The sequence below is a fragment of the Lycorma delicatula genome, chromosome 3 (assembly GCF_047948215.1).
Source record: "Lycorma delicatula isolate Av1 chromosome 3, ASM4794821v1, whole genome shotgun sequence".
NCBI classification, from domain to species: domain Eukaryota; kingdom Metazoa; phylum Arthropoda; class Insecta; order Hemiptera; family Fulgoridae; genus Lycorma; species Lycorma delicatula.
Window position 1 is genome coordinate 116956116 of NC_134457.1, and position 20569 is coordinate 116976684.

Genomic DNA, 20569 nt, shown 5'->3' on the forward strand with positions numbered 1-20569 from the left:
GTATCGCTACTGTATTTCTTGAACTTTGAGAATGTTTAAGGAATAAATTTAACAAAAATAATCTCCAAAATTCAGCAAGCACTGCAACTTAACCCTGGAACTAGTGCAATATTTTCTTGCATAGTATTTCTGTTTACTGATATTTTGAATCATTGATTTAGTCACGTTTTGTAAAAAATAATTTAATTTTTCTTGTAACCGAGACTTAATAGGTAGTCTAAATTTTCTTTTGGATATTTATTTTTACTTATCTTAATCAAATGATTCATTCATAGAAGACTTAGTTGTTTTACTTTCTTCATAGGCAAATATATTGCAGTAATCCATATGTAAGTAAAACGTAATGTAAATATGTATAAATGTATTTGTAAATGAAACTGAAATTTTTCTAGGAATGGGATTTCTCACTGTGTGCACATTTTAGCAGACATTTTTTAGAAACAAAATTTTAAGGAAATTGTTTGTTAAGGAATTTACATAACTTTTTAAAATTTTAAAAAGTTGCTGAGTTTTAGAAGAAAAAGACTATTTTTGTGATTTACTCACTGAGGATCGATTTCAATAAAAACTTCAGAAATAAAAATACTGGTAAAAAGATAAAATTTGAAACATTTAAAACATCTGAAACAAATAAAAACAAAACTAACTCAACAGAACTACCAAAAACATCACTAAACAACTAAAAACAAACAAAACGAAAAAGTAACATAACTATTAACAAAAACTGCAATAATAACCATGAATAAGAAAAACGCAACCGCAATTATCAAGAGCTGAACCTATCCTAATTATTATTTATTACTTAAATAATCAAAACTTTACTGTTGATTAGTCAAGGTTAGTGACAGAAGTGAGCGTAGGTTAAGTTTGGTTAGATTATATTATTTATTTTCATATTTTTATCTTTAAATATAATGTTTACTATGATATAAGTATTTTTTTTGCAATTTTCATTGTGTTATGTGTTATTTGAATCGCTATGTAAATTTTTACTAATTTTCCATTTTCCAACACCCAAAATACATCATTAAATGAATAAATATTAATTTTGAATGAATTTGATATAGTTTTTTGTGATTTCAGGGTGAGCCACCTTGACTATATAGTTACCTTTTTAAAAGAATTTTATACAGGTTTACCAGTAATTGATAAGAAAAGGTTTAATAATCTTTCATTAAAACATAAAACAATTAAATTAGTCCATAACCACATTGACTTTTCAAAAGTCATATCTATTTCAAATATGAGATTTATTTTCAGTTTTGTATAAGCAGTGTGTGGATGTTCTACCATTCATTTGATTATATCATGCATCGACATGTGTGCATGTGCATGCATAAGTGTATGTGCATGCACACATGTATGTATAAGCATCAGTAAGAAGACTAACATACAACAATATATATTTTTTTTCAGTTCATTATTGATCCAAAAAGTTTTGAAAAGGAAGTAAAACTACAATTACCAATTATGATGGCTACTTATCCTTTAAGAAGTGCTGAAGGAACATTACGAAGGAAACAAGGAACTCATTATCCTTCAACCTTGCCAATATTTCGTCCTTGGCTAGATGAAAAAACATTTCAGTAAAAGACTATATCTAAATTATTTTGCAACAAGCTTTTAGAGTGCTTTCAGCTTGTGACTTTCAGCTTCAGACTTCATGAAAAGCAAAATCTTTGTTTTCTTCATTAAAGATGTTAGTGTTTTATTAAAATCACTTTATTAACATTGCTAAATATCTGATAAAATAAAGTCTTGAGTAACTAAAAAATAAAAAGACTGTTTTACTTTAAGTAACAAAAAAAAAAATTAATTTATGTATACTGATGATTAGAATAAATACAAGATATTTTAAATATATATATATATATATATTTTAATATATAAAATGTACAGTATATATGTAGCAAATAATTTATGTTTAAGTTACTTTGTATTCTCATAAGATTAAACTTTTTTTATTTTTCTGCTAAAAAGAAATCATTAAAGTTAGTAATTAAATACAAATATGTGCTAGTAGACTAAATGTATATAACTATGTTTTTGCTTATTAAAATAAATAATATTTTAATTCTTTAATGCTTGTCTTTATTTTTAGTTATATTTTGATAATGATTGCCAGAATACACCCCACCGTGTACCAAATAGACAGAATGAGGGAATCAACTATTTTATTATTATTATCAATTAAACTTTATTGTTAGCTTTGTTATGAAAAGTTATTTTTGTATTACTTTTTGCACTTAGTTTGACTGATAAAGAATTGTTACATTTGGAATTACCAAAAATCACTGCCTCACCTACAACCAACCAATGTATAATCAGCCAGTGTTATCATACATGAATGTTAATGAATCTCTTAGCAAATAATTTTATCCTTTTGTCCCAGAATAAAATGGATGAATTGCATCTGTTTAGAATTGTCCATTTGTTTCTAAATGAAACTTCTACAATAGAGTTCTATTATGTCAATACAAGGGCTGTCCAGAAAGAAACTTACATTTTGAAATAAAAAACCAAACAAATAAAAAAAAAATTTTATTTTATACATTTGAAAGGGACAATCTTAAACCAATTTTTCTACATAGTTACCATTTAAATTGAGGCATTTATCATAACAATGCACAAGCCTTTCAATTTCTTCTCTAAATCTGAAAAATCTGCTGCCTCAGATTTTTGGCACCCATCTTGCACAAAACTTGCGATAAACAAGCTTCCCTGATACAATTTCATGGAGTGAACTTCGTGAAATTTGGGGGAAATAAAGCAAGAGTTCTTTAATTGTAATGTGGCGATTTTCATGAATTTTATCATTGATTTTCATTGTCAGTTCATCAGTCACAAGGCTAGGCTGACCACTGCAGTCCTCATCATTAACATTGGTGTGACCATTTTAAACTGAATGCACCATTGCCTCACTCCACCACCTTCACTCATTATTCCATCTCCATATACCTCACAAAGTTGCTGATGAATTTTAATTGGTTTGAGGTTTTTTGCCAGTAAAAACCTAATCACTGGACACACCTCACAACTCATGGGATTTTCTATTGAAGTGCACGTTTCAATAATTCACAACAAACAAAGTAGAAAAATCACAATCCACATACTATGACAGCTTGATGCGTACTAAGTGTAGAAACATTTTGACACTAAGATAGAGGCTTTATCCCCACCCATCTCCACACTAGGCACAAACGTAAGTTACTTTCTAGACTACCCTCATACTTGCATATAGATCTACCAAAATATTTTATTATTAAAATGTTATTTGCTTTTCACTCTTAACATTTTTTCTTTCAATGATTAGAATAACCAGAATAAAAAAATATATATATTTTTCAATAAATGTTTTAGAAAAAAATTTGATTATTTCATTATCCTTGACATCATTTATTCCTTAGTATAAATTTTTCATTAGTTTTTTAACTTTCTGGAGTAAAACATAAAATGCAAGAATATTATAACATAATGGTGAGATGTTTACATAACATCATTACTGTAGTACAGCTACAATAGCCAGGTTATGCTTATCTATCAACAATGTTTTTTTTTCATATTTTTTCATTTCTTCCTCTTAACACCTTAGAATGAAAATTAAATACTTCCACGTTACTAATTGCATTATTTCATGATTGAATGATGCCTGCCGGCTTTGTATTTTCTGCACTGGCCATTATTTTTTTAAAAATTATATAAATTTTGATTAAATTTTTAATGAATATTTTGTTTGAAATTAAGATTGTATTTATTAACGTTTTGTTATATTGTGGCTCCAAGAACCATCTAAAAAGGCTTCTCCATTTGAAATAAAACCACACTCTTTATCTAACATTGTAATTACTTTGTAAAGAGATAATCCATGATAAATTAATTTCATTATCTTTAAATTTGATTCTGCTCCCTGAAAATGTAAAATTCATTAGAATAGGTTTACTCTTATTAATATTTAAACAATTAGATTTAAATTAAATAAAAAATAGCATGTATATCATTCATATGTCTTTGTTAATTAATGCTGAAAATGTTTTTATACAAACTAAACTCATTTGTAGCATCTTTTGTTTTTATAAATATGATTTGCTATCTTTAAAAGTAGTTTCCAATCAAAAATTTGTTTACTGACATAAAATTTTATTTATTGCTGTGTTAGTTTATATATTTTTATTTCTGATAATATAAATACTCTAAAAATTTCAGGGTTTTGAAGTACAATTCAGCTACTAATCCAATAAATAATAGTAAGCTATTGTTACTTAAGTTATTGTTAGCTTATTGTAAGCTATTGTTGTTTATTTTATCATAAAATTTGTTAAACCCTCAATAGATGATTTGAAACTTCTTTGAAGTCCTATTTATAAATTAGATGCATATCAGTTTTATAGTTAATATAACAGAGTTAGTTAAATCCACTTGCTGCAGAATATCTCAACATCCTCATTCTTCTGTATATAATTTTCTGTAAGTACCGGTAACTTGAAATGTGACATGGATTTTTTTATAGAGTTAATAATCTAACACCATTAGGGGAATTTTCCTCAGCTTCTCCTAATACGAAAAAGATATGAAGTGACTTTTCAATGGCATATCTCTCAACTCCATGGGATATAATCCTAAATTTGGGTTTTCTAAAACAAATGTTCGGATATGATTTCTCAAGAATTATGCTGGCACCAATAGTGTGTATGTATGGCACCAATTTGGTTACAATAGTACATAAAAATGTAACACCAGAAAACAACAGACCACCTTCAACTTTTTTTAGCCAGTAGACACTATGTTCAGGTCCTCAAGATAATGAGGAATAGTGATGAGGCATTCCACTGCCTGTAGAATATTTCAAGGTATGAAATTCTTTATTTTTACTTACACTTAAAAAAAAATATATATTATTTAAAACCTGTTTTTTGAAAAATTGTACTGCACTTTCCCAGGTGATCAGCAAGAATTGAAAATGTTATATGTACTACATTATATTAAATATATTTTATTCAAGTTAGATATTTTTGAATTTTCATGTGGTAAGGTATTATTTTAATAAATAAAAATAGTAAATGATTTTATAAACAAAATGAGAGACTACAGAGTTAAAATATTTTTCTTTTTTAGATATATGATCTTTTGTAATACTTAAGGTGTATTAATTAACATAATATATATGGATATTAATATTTGTGCATAAATATAGATTAATTTAGTATATGAATTTGAATCATTATGAAATACCCAACTTTTTCCTGATTTGCCAAGTTTTTTCTTGCTTATAGAAGACTAGAAGGATTTTTAATGTCACATGTTCTTTCTGACACCAACTACAAGAAGATGCCAACAGCAATTTATTCAATCTTCAATACTTTTATTAAGATTGCCACATGTTACTTATCAATTGTACATTCATTTAGTAGAAGCAGGTGTGATGAATAAAACAAATATTTTGTTTATGGCTGGTCATGTAATCGTGCAAAAATTTGGTTCTCTGTAATACATTCTTATTTCATCAGTTTGATGATACAAGTTATCTTGTTTACTTATTGAGATTGCATATAAAATTAATAATTAAGTAAATTTGTGTCTATACAGTTTTATTATTTTGACTATATTTGTTTCTGCAATACATAGTCTACATGTGCTGCTGTATTATTAGTACAATTAAAAAAAAAAAAACAAATGTGCAGGTTAAGTTATTTTTCTCGGATAAGTCTGTCTTTAAACAGATTCAACTGAACATTGTTTTTTCTTAGTTTTGAGTATCTATCTTCATTTTTTTATAGCTTTTCCTCTTCCTAATAGCTGTAACTATTACAGTTCGTCTTCTTTCTCTTTCTCTTTCACTTCTTCCTTCCATTTTCCCTTTGTAGTCCTTGATGAAGAAAATCTTTACTGAGGATTAGCCTTTGTAGATGTTATTAATAAGGCTAAGAGTATAAAAAAAGCCAACAAAAAGAACATTTTCCTGTTACATTAAATTCTGTCTCTCTTACTTTCTCAATACTTCCTTATTTTTCATTTTGTCTAACTATTTCACTTTCTGCAATCTTTACCTCCACATTTTCAAACTACCGAAATTCTTCTGTTCCTTCTTTCTGACTGAGAAGGATTCAATTCACATGATAACAACTCCAATGAAAGATCCCAATAAACATCTTAATTAGTTTTATTGGACTCTTTTTACTTCCTTTTACAAAGTAAAGGAAGTATTGCGATTGTGAAAAATTTCGCTTTTCAGATTTCAACAGAAATATCCATTTTGATCATCCCTGGATCCATTTTGACTAGTTTTTTTTACAATATCACAATAATGGTATTTTTTTATTATATTCTATTAGATTTTTGTATTTTAATTTTATTCTTTATACTGAAATTTGTTATTATAAAAGAGAACGTTGATTTTTTTTTTTTTTATATTTGTTAAAAGATTAATACAATAAATAGGTTTTGCAATTAATACAAAATAATTATGTTTGATTAAAAACAGGATAATAGATTTATTAATACATAATAATAAAACTTTTATTTCAATTATATAGACCTGTAGATAAAACTTTATTCAGGACAGGACTTAATTACATGAAATAGTTTGGCTAAAATTACTTTATTTCATTAATAGAAATATTTTAAACTTTATATCTGTCTTCCTTTACTTTTCTCCATATTTTATAATCAATAATTTTCTTCTTAATTTTGATAATATTGATAACCAATTCCTTTTACTCAAATAGTCTCTTTATCTAATAATTTAATTACTTCATGGACATATAAGCCAGGGTTTGATAATTTTACTATTTTGATTTTTGATTTTTCTCCCTGAAAATATTAGATCTAAAATAAACATACAATTTTTTATTTTGTTTAAATAAAGTTACGTTAATAATAAATAGTAAAATTCATAGTTTGATTGGATCTCATGTTGAGTAAAAAAAAAAAAATAGTTTCTTGAAAAAATTATTTTATAACATGATTAATTTTGATAAAATAATACTAAAGCATTAATTTTTTTTTCTAAATATTCTTTCTTGAGATAATTACAATTAATGTAACACATGAAGTTTAGTTTACGAAGGAGACAGTGTGTTTAGCAATAAATATTTTATAAATGGCTTAATTAGTTTAATATACATATTAATTTTTTTTACAACAATATCACGATATGTTTGATTTGCAGTTGATTCCCATTCAGTCAGTTTGCAATCTAGTTTTATTACTTTTGAAATAGATTCAGCTCCCTGAAAATATTTAAAATATTATAATATTGTTTTCTGTAAAATGTAATTTCATACATTTTTTGCCGTTAATACTTAATTAAATTTAATGATTAGTAAATTAAAATTTTTAGTTAAGCCTAAGTTAAAGCTATGAATGAAACAAGTCTTAATGTGAATTAAATTGTTTACATAATGGAATTTTTTTATTGGTAATCAATTAATATTGATATTTATCTTGCTTATGCAAATTCAAAATAAATAATAAGTATTACAATAATAATTAAAACCATCATCTTAAATAGTTTAGATTTTTATTCACATAACTTATATTCTTATCTTCTACTCTCAGTAAATAGTATTTATTTAGTAGGCATGTACTAATAATAAAATAAACAAGATCGCAAAACTATTTTTAGGTATCTAAATTGGTTGTTTATATAAAACAGGACTTTATTCAGCACTGATTATATAGTATTAACTGCAGTTTCATATGTTTATGAAGACCAGTGTGTCTCAAGGTACAGTTTTGGACAAGTGAATACTAATAAAAGTAGATAAAACAACAAAATATTTCATGATAGAGCTAGGAATGAATGAAAAGAAAATTACTAAAAGATTAACAAATGACTACACTATCAGAAAACTTAAAGAAACTAGTTACGCTGATTACACCACCAACACTTTTATTACACATACTGGAAATGATTGTGGCACCCAAGCAATTAATGCAATTCAGCACAGAATTAGGTTTATTTTTAATAAGTTTTCCATTTTCTTCCTTAATACAATACTCTTTACTCATTAATAAATACATATTTATTTGTGTATAAAATTATATTTCAATCTTCCAGTTGTAGTTTTTCTGCTATTTTATATACAACCTCTGGTGAACTTAATTTTGTTTTTATCAACCTGACTACTTTTATGTCTGGGGTTTCTTCCTGTAAATAATCACACTTTATATTCTCATGAAAATTATCATTACAAAACATAATTTAATTATGTATGATTTATATTAAATATGTTAATTATGGATTATTATGAATAGCACTTCACTCCTACATTTTTAATTAAATTATCTAAATCATTATGTGCTCAGAAATAAGTTTAAGATATTTGTGTATAGTGAATACATCTTCTATTTATATTTTTCTCTTTGTAGACAATTTTTCCTTCCACTGAGCAAATAATGAACATAGTGCTATAGTTTAAAATTATTTAAATAGTACTTAATAATCACAATTTTTTATATTTAATCACAAGTTTAACTGGCCAATATCATCTACTTTTGTTTGTTACTCTTTCCTGTAGTATTCTGTACTTTCATCTCTCATTATAATCATTATAATCACTACATGCTTTTAAATGTTATTAAAATAAAGTCACATGATAACTGTAATTAAGATAAACCATAATGAAAATGAAATTAGTTTAATTACTCTGTTGCTAAATTTGAGATATAACATCTTCTGAATCATTTACTTACTTTTTCATTTAGTACCCATTTCTTAATTATAAGTTGTCTCATTTTAAAATGAGACAACTTTCATACTGTAGTTTTGTTTACATTTATATTCAAATGAAAGTTTTTCTATATGAATAAATGTATATTTATACGCAAAAAAATAATTTTTTTTTTAGCTGATAACAAATAATACATTAATGAAACTGGTAACTATTAGTGTTGCAGATCATAATGAAGTCTAGAATTGATTTGAAATGACTAAACATAATTTCACGAGCAGAACTGTTCTAATTGAGTAACACTGAGTATTCATTTGGTTGGCTGTAATTATGTTATATACTAAATATTCCATTTTTTCTCAGATAAATGTTAAATTGATTACATACCTTTACTATACTTAAATGTTCATGTTTAACTTTTAAAACTTCAGCAAAATATTTTATTAATTCTTCATTAGCTTTTCTACCAGTATCTGGAGCATTAACGCAGACCGTGACTTCGCTTAATTCAATTCCTATAATTTTTACAAATATATAAAATTAAAATTAAATGGGTTCAGTTTATATTTAAAACAATATTGTCAATAATGTTTTTTTTTTGTAAATTTGTGTTGCAGGTTATACTTTCCTGATTATTATTTTTATTCTGTACAATCAAAAGTATTATTATTATTACAGCCAATGGTAACAAAACATATTTCTCTTTTTTCCTGTTACTTTAAAAATATAATTGTAATCAAAGTGAATGAGTCATGGACAAAATTATTATCAGAAAAAATTGAGCAGCATTTTTCATATGTTTTTCAATTTTTGTTTAAATATAAATCAAATGTTTTTAAACAATTTCTTTATATAAAAGAAAATTTTAGATGAAAAGTTGAAATATTAACATTCATTTATAAATATCAAATAAACAACATTAACAATTTTAATTTAAGCACGGGTTAAGCATAGAATGTTTATTTAACATAGTGAAATAAAATAATACATTTTCACATTATTGTTTCTTGTTCATTTTCAATTGATTAATTATTATGTTAAATAAAATTCATTCTTACTCTTACAGTTAATTATTTGGCTCTAATTTTCTTCATTGTTATCAAATTAACCAATTGATCATGACGTTTTTGTTTTATTATGAAAGAATATTTTTCTTTTCTGAGAATAGACATTGTTTCTCAACAGAAATAATAATTAATTTTTTTACAGTCTCTCCAAGATCTTCTTACAGTTGTGATGCATGTAAATAATCTGAAATTTAAGTGCACTAGTCAAGATTGCTTTCATTTTAATGATTTTCACCATATTGCCAGCTGCTGTGTGGAAAAAAGCAAAGGTTTTACTTGTAAGGTGATAATTGCCTACATTTTTGAGAGCTTGCATGCTAATATATTTATTAGCTTGCCAAGCCATGATTATTCTCAAGTAGTACCAGCAGTATTTCTCAGCAGAAAAAAAGGAAATGGGAAATCATTTCACTTGTAAGTTCAATATTGTTTGCTTGTTATTCATGAGAATGGCTTTATAATTTTTGAGTGTGTTAGTACTTTCAAATCATCTACAACTGTGAGGTGAATATTAAGGTGGATTGTGGGATACTCCTTTAACTGTCTTTAGAATTTAACTAAAGCCTGGACAACTACGTTGCTACCTTTTATAGTCACTTTTAGCAGTGTATGGTTAAAAACAGATTTATAAGCAAACCATCCACCAGTGGTAAACAAAACAAATTGACTTCACAAAATTTTACTTCACACTGACTGCTGAGTTGAATCAAATTTTAATATAAAATTATATAATTCCCATTGGAACATGCAAACTAGGTTTGTGTTATTTACCAAAAATTCTTTCGTTTTAAATCTGTACACTCTTTATAACTAAAAGTGGGAAAGAATAATAAAAATACTTATTTTAAATATAATTTGTTATTTTTGATCATAGATCTCATGTCAAATTGTACTTGGATACATTATTTTCAAAATGTTATTTACTGCAATGATTTCATCTCATTTATAACAAAATCAATAGAAGATAATTTATTTCTAAATTGATTAAAAATATTATATTTACCTATGATTGTGTTTGCAACCGATCTGGGTTTCACTTTTACTTTGATATAAATATTATTATCTTTGTCACATGTTACAACTTCTGCTTGTTCACTTTCCGAGCTACCTGAATAAATTTCCTAAACAAAATGATACTTAATTTGATATTAATACAATTTCACTTCAGTAATTTTTAATATTCTTATATTTATTATTAATAATAATATTTAAAAACAAAAGCTACTGAATGTATTCTAAACTGTACTAGCTTATCTAATGGCAAGCCTTATGGCTGCCAATTATTGTAAAATTTGAAAATGGGATTATTGTGTTAAAAATCTTTTGACATTGGGAAGCCTTATATATTAATTTAGTATTAGATAGAACTTTAAATTTTCTTACACAGCTAATTATCAACATCTTCTTCATCTTTGTTATAGATAATTTCTTGTAAATAATAGAACAAGAAATCTTGTTTGTTCAATCTGATTTTGAGTGGGATTTCATAAGAAATAATATTATAAAAAGATAATTTTATCCGAGATAGTTTATTTATTTATTCATCATCATCAGATAAACACATTCTTCAACCACATAATAATAAAAATGTAATTGATAATGATAACAAAAATATATTATTCTTAATAATACACATAAATACTAAGAAGGCATAAAAATAAATCATATTTATAAAATATTCATTTAAAATTAAAATAGGCAGTAAGAAGACTAGTGAGATTTAAGACATAAAAAATGAGAAAAATAATATAACCAATAAATAATAAGGTGATTATAATCAAAACGGTTATTGTATAAAAAAAAGTAATACATCATTTACTATTAAAGAGGGAGAGAATTTGTTAATAAATTCACATTAATTATATGGTAGGTCATGAAGAAAATCATTAACGCTATAGCTTATAATAGAAATAGATATACTTTGCTTAGAATTTCACCTTCATCCTATTAAATTTGAGTCTAAGTGAAATATGAACTATTTATTAGGAAAAAAACAAAATAGTTATTCAAGATAAACTTTTGGGCATGGAATTAATGAAGGATAATTATTTTTTTCTAAATGTACTCAATTTAATATAACTCATTTCATTATTACTGTAAAAATTTGTAACTTTAAATTTTCTGCAATACTACTGTAACAATCTATTGGTGGCATGATTGGACAAGTTCTGAATCATAATTCAACTAGCAAATTAAACACTAATCTTTTTTTGCTTAGTTCTTTCTTCCTTTTTCTGTTTAGCCTCTGGTAACTACCATTCAGATAATACTTCAGAGGATGAATGAGGATGATATGTATGAGTGTAAATGAAGTGTAGTCTTGTACATTCTCAGTTCGACCATTCCTGAAATATGTGGTTAATTGAAACCAACCACCAAGTAATAAAATTCGTGTAAAAATAACTGGCTTTACTAGAACTTGAACGCTGGAACTCTCGACTTCCAAACCGCTGATATGGGAAGACACGTTCACCACTAGACCAACCCAGTGGGTTACATTGCTTAGTTCTTGGTTAAAAATACAAAACTGTAAAATAATAAATACAGCTACTCAATCCAAATTACCCTGCTTTGCAATAGCAAACAATAAAATTAAATTATCTACATAAAATGAAATCTTAAAAGTATAGAAGTTTCTATTAATTTTTATTTATTGCAATAATCATGAATGAACTGTGTTAATGCCTTATCTTATGATAAATAATCCACTAACAGTTAAATGAACTAACTTAGATGAGCTATTCTCAAAATGGTATTATGTGATGTATTATAGTTATAAGGCCACATACACACACAGTAGGTCTGAAAAATTCCCGAACTAAATTTCTGTAATCGATACAAGTAGTGCCATCTCTCGGACAACCAGAGAACTATGTAGTACGATATCTGACGAGTGTGTGTACAAAATTTCGCCACGTTTTGTCACTCCAGTCTTGCGTTATATTTGGCCGCGTATGTTGTGTTCATGAGACCATGTGCGAGCTCGCGACACGGAACAGAGAAGCATGATAAAATTTTGTGTTCTACTTCAAAAATCTTTCGTTGAAACATATTCTATAATACAACAAGCATTCGGTGATGAAGTCGTATCTCGTACTGCTACACATGGTGGAAGTGGTTTAAAGACGGTAGAGAGTCATTGGATGACGACGAAGGAAGAGGGAGGCTGTCAATACCTGTTCACGACGAAAACGTTGTGAAAGTGCGCGCGCTCCGGCTCGATCAACCTCATCTTACCCTTGCGGGTGTATCAGAAGAGTAAACATTAGTAAAGACGTACAATTCTAACAGAAAAAATTAACCGCCGAAAGGTGTGCTCTCGTTTCGTTCCACACTTCTTGACAAAAGAACAAAAACAGGTGCGTCTTTCTTGTGCTCAAGACTTCGTTGAGATTGCCGATAGCGACCCGAATTTTTTGCCAACAGTTGTAACTGGGGATGAAAGCTGGTGCTTCATATATGATCCGCAAATGAAACGTCAGTCCGCTGCTTGGTTGAGTCCTGCTTGGTAAAGATCGATCAAAATCAGGCAGCAAAAATCGTAAGTGAAAACCGATTTTGATTGCATTCTTCGACTCAAAGTACCTGATTCATCATCAATCTGTCCCAACCGGTCAAATCGTGAATTGTAAATTCTATTTGGAAGTAATGAAGCGCCTGATGCATCGCATTCGTCGAATGTGGCCCGAGTACCGGGATCCGGGTAATGGGACTCTCTTGCACGACAATACCCCGGCACACATGGCAATAGTTTTAACATTTATTACGCCGCAAATCAAATCACCGTCTTATCCTACCACCTTATTCACCCAACTTGGCTCCAGCAGACAATTTTCTGTTCCCGAAATTCAAGTTGAAGATGAAAGGCCGCTTTTTCGATGACATCTGGCCATCCAAAGGACTTGCACCGAGCAGTTTTAGGCAATCCCACAAAGTGATTTCTGCAGAGCGTTTTATGGGCTCTACCGGCACTGCAACGAGGGTATAACTAGAGAAGGGTTTTATGGGCTGATGTGAGTAAATTCGTTTATCTTAAAATCTGTATTTTTATTTAATTCAGTTCGGGAACTTTTCAGACATACTGTGTATAGAGTTTGCCTAGTGTGCTTTGAATAACCAAGTACACAGTTGTGTTCAATTTCAGTCTTGCCATACCCATTTTGTATGTTTGAATATTTTCAAACAAATTTTATATATACCATAATCACACTTTTTCAAGCAAAGCATGAGTTGATGTTTAGTTCTCTTGAATAATTATTACAAAGAAATAACAAACTTTATTTAATTTTAATCTCCACATTTTGAGACAGCCTAGAATGGAATTAATTTTACTTTCTATCATGAACTATAACTTTGTCTCAATGAATATAATTTTCACCAGGTTAAATAAATAGCTGGTGTTCCTTTCTAAATTCTTTAACAAATTTAAATCTGTTTATTATAATTAGTGATTTTCAACTACTAGAGCATATCTGTTTGCAGTTTTTACAACATAAATTCAAATTATTCTAAAAATTGTTCAGTGCGCCTTTGCCTCTTGAATTATAATGCTTTGTTTAAAAACCTGTTTCATAAGTGTAGGAAGACATCTTTTATTTTCTTGAAATTGAAACTTTTGATATTGTTTCTTTTTTTATATTCTTTACATCTATGTAAAAGCAACCTGATCAGTTTTGTTTAAACTAGTAGACATGTTAAGTTTTTAAGAAATTAAATTTCCTATTGAATAAATTTCATCGTATATACTGTATATAGGGACCAACGATTTTAGGTCATTATAACCGATAATCACAATAACCGATGTTTAGTTAGCTTAGTGGTACTACTTTAATATGCCATCTACACGGGTATTGTAAGTAGTAAAAATAATAATTATTAATAATAATAATTTATTTCCGCAAAAAAAAAACAAAACTACGCAATAATAAATACAAATTCGGTGTAGTAACACAAGATAGAGAAGCAATGGTAAAAATTACTTTTTCTGCAAAAAGTCGGTTATTTAGCTTCGTTTCGAACGTTTTGTGTTGAAATACAGTCTTTCAAGGTTCTTTTTAAATAAAAAAAAACACTCTTTGTTTGACATTCTTCTGTAAAACTGCGAAACTGGCATACGGTTTTCAATGCCGCTAAAACTTCTGGAAGATTCGAAGAGTCTTCATCGTTGTCGCTATCGTTACCTTCATTCTCATTACCTACGTCCCCGTCTATTTCTGCTAGTACTGAAGCCACTATTTCATCATCTGTTACAGTTTCATGGTTTCTAAATCTTTGCCAACCTCTTGATAATCTTCAAACAATGTATTTGATAACGATTGATTTTGCAGAGTTATTGCCCCATTTCGTTAAAGATTCTTCTTCGCATTGTACGTCAGTAACTTCGCCAGCCTGTGGTAAAAAAATCCTGCATATCGAAAGCAATTTTTACAGTCGATGGAGAAACCTCATTCCATGATCTTTCTAATATAATTGTAGCATCCAGAATTTCTGTTTTGTTTCCTTTTTTTATCTAAATCCTGAATCATTTGTAAAATTAGGTTTTTAGTAGTAGACTTTTACCAACTTGATCGAAGGGCTGTAAGACCACTATTGTTTTCAGTGGTAAGAACAGTAACTTAATAAACGAAAGATTTTCGACGTGTGGATGAGCCGGATACATGTCAATGAGCAGCAGTATTTTGCCATTTTCAATCATTGACGGTTCCAATTTCATAACCGCGACGTAAAGATATCACCAAAGCTTTCTTGTTACTTTTGTACATAACAGGAAGGGTTTTCAAATTTTTTAAAAACCGGGGGTTAGCACTTTTCTCTATAACCACAAGCTCTTTTATATCTGTTTCAGTCGTATTTGTAGCAATTAGTATATTAAGTCTTTCTTTTGATAATTTTCCACCCGAACACGTTTTGTCTTTAAACCGAAGGGTTCTTTCAGGCGTCAGTTTAAAAAAAAAAGACTGGATTCATCAGCATTACAGATTTCTTCATCCTAATAGCCCTCTTTTAATTTTGGCCAAATGGTTTCTAGCCATTTTTATGACACACAGGTTGCAGCTGCTGCGGCCTCGCCGCTTATTCTCTCCGACACAATATCGTGAGGGCTGACGGAACCGTTGTGCCAAGCTGAAGTTATTTCACGCGGTTTACTGAATTTTTCAGAAAAATCGTTCGTCTTAATTTGCAATAGAGGGCTACTAATAGGATATCACTAGCTCTCTGATTTTTTAACCATTTTAACAGCGTTTCGTCTACATCATGTTGACTAGGTCAACAAAATCAATGTCGATTTCGTACAATTTGTTTTAAATTTTTTTTACGGTTCTTTCATATCAACGATATTGTCGAATGACCTACGTCTAATTCTTGGGCAATGTCCTTATTAGTTTTACCATTCTCTAACCGCTAGATAATGGGCGCCTTTTCCTCTATCGTTAATGATTTTCTCGAAAATCACTTAAAATAATTAAATCACTATTAAATGAATTACACAGGATACGTAAAATAAAATAATATACCCGCACAATATGATAGGCTCACAGCAAAATATAATAACAACTGAATATGGCTGCTTCAGTTTACAATAATCTGGTACAGAAAGAAGATAAGAAAATCAAGAACTTTAGTATACATGCAGATAAAAAGGAAAGGGTGACTCATTTTAATGGCCAAAATATTTCTTAGCTACAATGTAAATGTATTACGTTAACCCACCGGGTTGGTCTAGTGGTAAACGCGACTTCTCAAATCAGCTGATTGGAAGTCGAGAGTAACAGCATTCAATTCCTAGTAAAGGCAATTACTTTTATACGGATTTGAATACTAGATTATGGATACCAGTGTTCTTTGGCAGTTGGGTTACAATTAACCACACATCTCAGAAATGGTCGACCTGACTATACAAGACTTCACTTACACTCATACATATCATCCTCTGAAGTAATACCTGACGGTGATTCCTGGAGGCTAAACAGGAAACAGAAAAGGATACTACGTTAGTGACGAGTCACTTCCGTCCGTCATTGTAGGCGGTAAATTCTTGCATTACAGTTAAAAAAAAAAAAAAAATCATAACTGATATGTCATACAACCGATGTAATTATAAACAATATACATACTGTATTTATGAATTAACAGCATATCAAACCAACCAAGAGACAAGTTTTTGGTCATTTTATATATATATATATACATATATAAATGAACTCATTCATAATAAACTGAAATATTATATTACAGATGTAATATGATATATATATATTAGCATAATTGTAATCTAATATAAAAGTTGATACCTCATGATTCTAACCATACAGTAGAATTTGTGATGTGTACTATGTTTGATATCAATCAATTAGAGCTTAAGAAAAGAAAACAATAATTAAAAGAAAAAATAATTAACAGGAAATGGAAAAATCTTATAAAGTAATAATTTTGTGGGTATGTTCAGTGGTTAAAAATGATAATACTTTGAAAACTGCTGCATTTTTTGGACTACCCCTTTACCAGAACATCATCTACTAGGCCAACTTAGGCATTAGGCATATTTTCCTTAGCATTACAGATGGACATTAAGATTCTATTTATCTTGTGGTCATGAAAATGCAAAATCTGTTGATAATTTCTGTCAAGAAATACACAATTTACGGTCTTTTAATGTATAATTTTATAGGCCCCTCTATTTTTATATTCTGTTTCATCTTGATTTGCCCAGTTTGGGCTTTTAGTTGTGGAGTAATGCTGAAGATGTTTTCACATACAAAAAAAAAAAAACATTAAATCCATGCTATTTATCAAAATAAATGTTCAAAGAAAAAATTAAATAGACTTAATTATTTAGCTTAATTTAAATATATTGACAGTAAATTAATAATAAAAAATTCTTTCATAATCCTTTAAACAAAAATTATTATCCTTATATTTTTCAATTTGTTTCTACATTTTATCTAATGTATTGTTATTAATATTATTATAATTTAATTATTTATTATCTTACATGTATCACTGCAAATATCCAACAAAAAAGAAATGAGTGAGTTATATGAACCATTGTTCTTGCTGTAGATTTTTCTTTATTATCATCCCATTATACAATAAGACTAAAAGATTTGATATCATTTAAATTCCAATAACATGGTCTTTTATATTATTATAATGTTAGATAGCTTTTAATGATATAAATTATTACAGTTATATAATAAATATACTGTTACAATGGTTATGTTTTTTTATGAGTTTATTTAATATTTGCAATCAATCAACATAATTACTTTAAAAGAAATTAAATGTAGTATTTATGATCTACTTTTACATAACATCATGCGTGTATAGGTTTGAAAACCATTTCATAGAGTCAACTTTAGTAATAAGCACTACTCTTATTACAATGTTAAATCTAATATTGCATTTACGTAATTATCGAGTTTCAGATTTTATAGAATGAAGACTTACAAAGTAATAACAAAGATCATTAATATGTTAATAAGATTCATGCAAATATATTTCTAGAGCAATCTATATCTCTTTATATTCACATTTCACTTGCAGATAACTCAAATTTGCAATACAGCAAAATATGGGTCTCAAAGCAGCAGAGACTCTTATGATCCAAAGATATGATGAAAATAAACATTTCAGAGCAACTTGCTAGCTTAATGTCACAAAACAATCTGAAATTTGACACCAACCTGTTCAAACATTGTTAAGACCTATTTCAAAGGATCAGTAAGCAGGTAGCCATGAAACATCAGTAGAAAATATACTAATTACTGACTGACATTAAATTAGATTATTTAAATGTAATTTTTAATTATACTCACTGCTAGAGTACCCCTAGCAAATAGTTATTTTCTGTACTGCAGACTGTCAGCATCATAAAAAAAAAGCCGCAGGATTCCGACAAGTTCGAGATGTGGGGCCAGCAATGGGGCAAGACACTTTGGGTGCTGTGAAACTACCGTAAGGTGGCCCCAGCATCCCATGTTTTAGTGGATAGGCTCACAAGGGAGAGTCCCACACTATTATGCGGCATGAGACCCTATGGTGCCTATAGGTTTCCCCTCCTCAGACAGTAAAAAAAAAATTGCCAGCATCTTAAATACTATGATTGATGGTTAAGATTAGGAATTCCATAAAATGCAGTTGGAAAGAGTACCACACTTCTTCACTTATCATTTCATCCATATCATCTTCCAAATTAAGACATTTAATTTTGAAAATAAAATTTGGTTTCAAAACCCATTTACAAATTATTTTACTTAAAAATCTAAATCTGGATGACCATTTTTATTGTTAAACAATCATCATTAGTCACAACAGAAAAATAGTACTTATAAAAAATTAAGTAAATGGCAAAAAAAATTATAAACAATATTAACAAGTTCATATTAATAGGTTAATATTTTACTTTCATAAATAGTATTTATGAAACACTACAAAACAAAAAAATTTAGGCAGGGATTTTAGAATAAGAAAAAATAGCATAAATTATTATTGTTGTCATAGGAAAACCCAATAGAAAGCACAAATCAAATTTAAAATGTCTAATCCATTTAAAACTTCAATTCAGACTACTCAAAAATTCAGACATTTTTAAACTAAATGTTTAAAAATGTTAGTATCAACAAAGCAATGTTTGAGCAATAATTTACTCAAACTGCTTCTTTGGAGTCCAAGTTGGAGGTTTAAACATTTTAAAACTAAATTTATGCTTTCTACTTAGATTACCTGAAAAGACAACAGTTATTTTTACTTTCTTTAACTTTTAATTCTAAAATCGTAGCTAAAAGTATTTGTTTTATAAGCACTTTCAGTTGTCAATTAATATTGTTTATGTTATTGCTTTTCCCTTCTCATTTACTTTTTGATTTACTCTTTTTCCACACTGTCAACTGATGACAATTGTTTAACAATTAAAATTGCAATTTAGGGTTAAATTGTAACTAAAATTATTGTCAATAGTTTTTGGAAGATAATCTTGGTTTCTAATTTATTTTAATAACTGTTTAGTATTGCTCTTTATTTGTATTAAATGTTTGTTAAAACAAGTAATAAAATAAAAACAAAATAACTCAGTTACATTAAATTTAGTTTTGTGTAATGTTATTTTAATTCTTTTGAAAGCCAATGATTTATAATTGTTAGCTTTTTAGCTAACATAATTATTTCAAAGGTAGCAAAATAGATTATTTTATATAAAACTCATAGAAGTAAAAATTGACTGTGGCCCATGAAACTCAGTTTCTTTAAAATGGCTGGTTTAAAGGTTTTTTTAAGAAATGTATCACACAATTGATTAAAAATACACAGAAAAAAGAAATGCACCAGTCAGATAAAGAATCATCAGAAGTGTAGTAAAAATAAAATTTGTTTTGTTAATTATTATTTTTTGGATTGAATTTAAATTCAGATTTATAATTCAGAACATCTACATAAGGTCTTCAAATAAAGGTCTTCTTTATAGTAACAGCTGTAAAATTAGTGTATCAAGTAATCTGAAATACTAAACAAATGAAATGTTGAAGATAGGCAAAGACAATATAAGAACAACAATGAGATCTAACCTAAAAACTGCTTATCAAAATTAGATATCAAGCTCCTATTATTTCAGATAGATAAGCAATAAAAATTAACTACATATTGCGTCAAAATAAAGCCTTTATAAATTTAAACATGATTCTTTTGGTGTACATAATAAATTCAGTCACTGCTAGCAGTTACCTATATACTTATTTTGGCTTTCTGAAGGACTGGCTGTTTCAAAAATCTTTAGATGAAAGAGTTTACAAAGGAGCTATTTTGAATGAGTACTTAGTAAAATATGACCAGAGTTGCTTA

The 20569-nt window shown here is 28.0% G+C and overlaps 2 protein-coding genes across 5 annotated transcripts in view; one reads left to right on the forward strand and one right to left on the reverse strand.

Moving 5' to 3' along the window:
• Vdup1 (arrestin family protein Vdup1) overlaps positions 1–2082 on the forward strand; it is a 107780-nt gene extending 105698 nt beyond the window's left edge. The window contains exon 6 of the mRNA XM_075360442.1: positions 1417–2082. Coding sequence (XP_075216557.1) covers positions 1417–1590 — 174 coding nt within the window. The 3' untranslated portion in view covers positions 1591–2082. The remainder of the gene's footprint in view (positions 1–1416) is intronic.
• Positions 2083–2173: 91 nt separating this feature from the next.
• Positions 2174–17875, reverse strand: LOC142321923 (UPF0235 protein YPK_0828-like). Of its 4 annotated transcripts, none has more exons than XM_075360446.1 (4): positions 17730–17875; positions 10740–10857; positions 9057–9184; positions 2174–3907 (listed from the first exon to the last, which is right to left on the reverse strand). In XM_075360446.1, the coding sequence occupies exons 1-4, from the start codon at positions 17781–17783 to the stop codon at positions 3755–3757; spliced, it is 453 nt and encodes a 150-aa protein (XP_075216561.1). In that variant the 5' UTR covers positions 17784–17875; the 3' UTR covers positions 2174–3754. The 4 variants fall into 4 exon arrangements, with proteins under 4 accessions (XP_075216561.1, XP_075216563.1, XP_075216560.1 ...); XM_075360448.1 differs by lacking the exon at positions 2174–3907 and adding an exon at positions 6512–6807 and having other exon boundaries at positions 17730–17872; XM_075360445.1 differs by lacking the exon at positions 2174–3907 and adding an exon at positions 6818–7226 and having other exon boundaries at positions 17730–17874.
• Positions 17876–20569: the final 2694 nt, after the last annotated feature.

What these genes read in the sequence shown, in the direction of transcription:
- LOC142321923 (XM_075360445.1), bottom strand. Translation starts at nt 17,783, where the DNA reads ATGGTTCATATAACTCACTCATTTCTTTTTTGTTGGATATTTGCAGTG. An exon ending in GGATATTTGCAGTGATACAT is followed by an intron (nt 10,858 to 17,729) that starts GTAAGATAATAA and finishes CATTTTGTTTAG; the next exon opens with GAAATTTATTCAGGTAGCTC. An exon ending in AACATTTAAGTATAGTAAAG is followed by an intron (nt 7,227 to 9,056) that starts GTATGTAATCAA and finishes AAATATTTTCAG; the next exon opens with GGAGCTGAATCTATTTCAAA.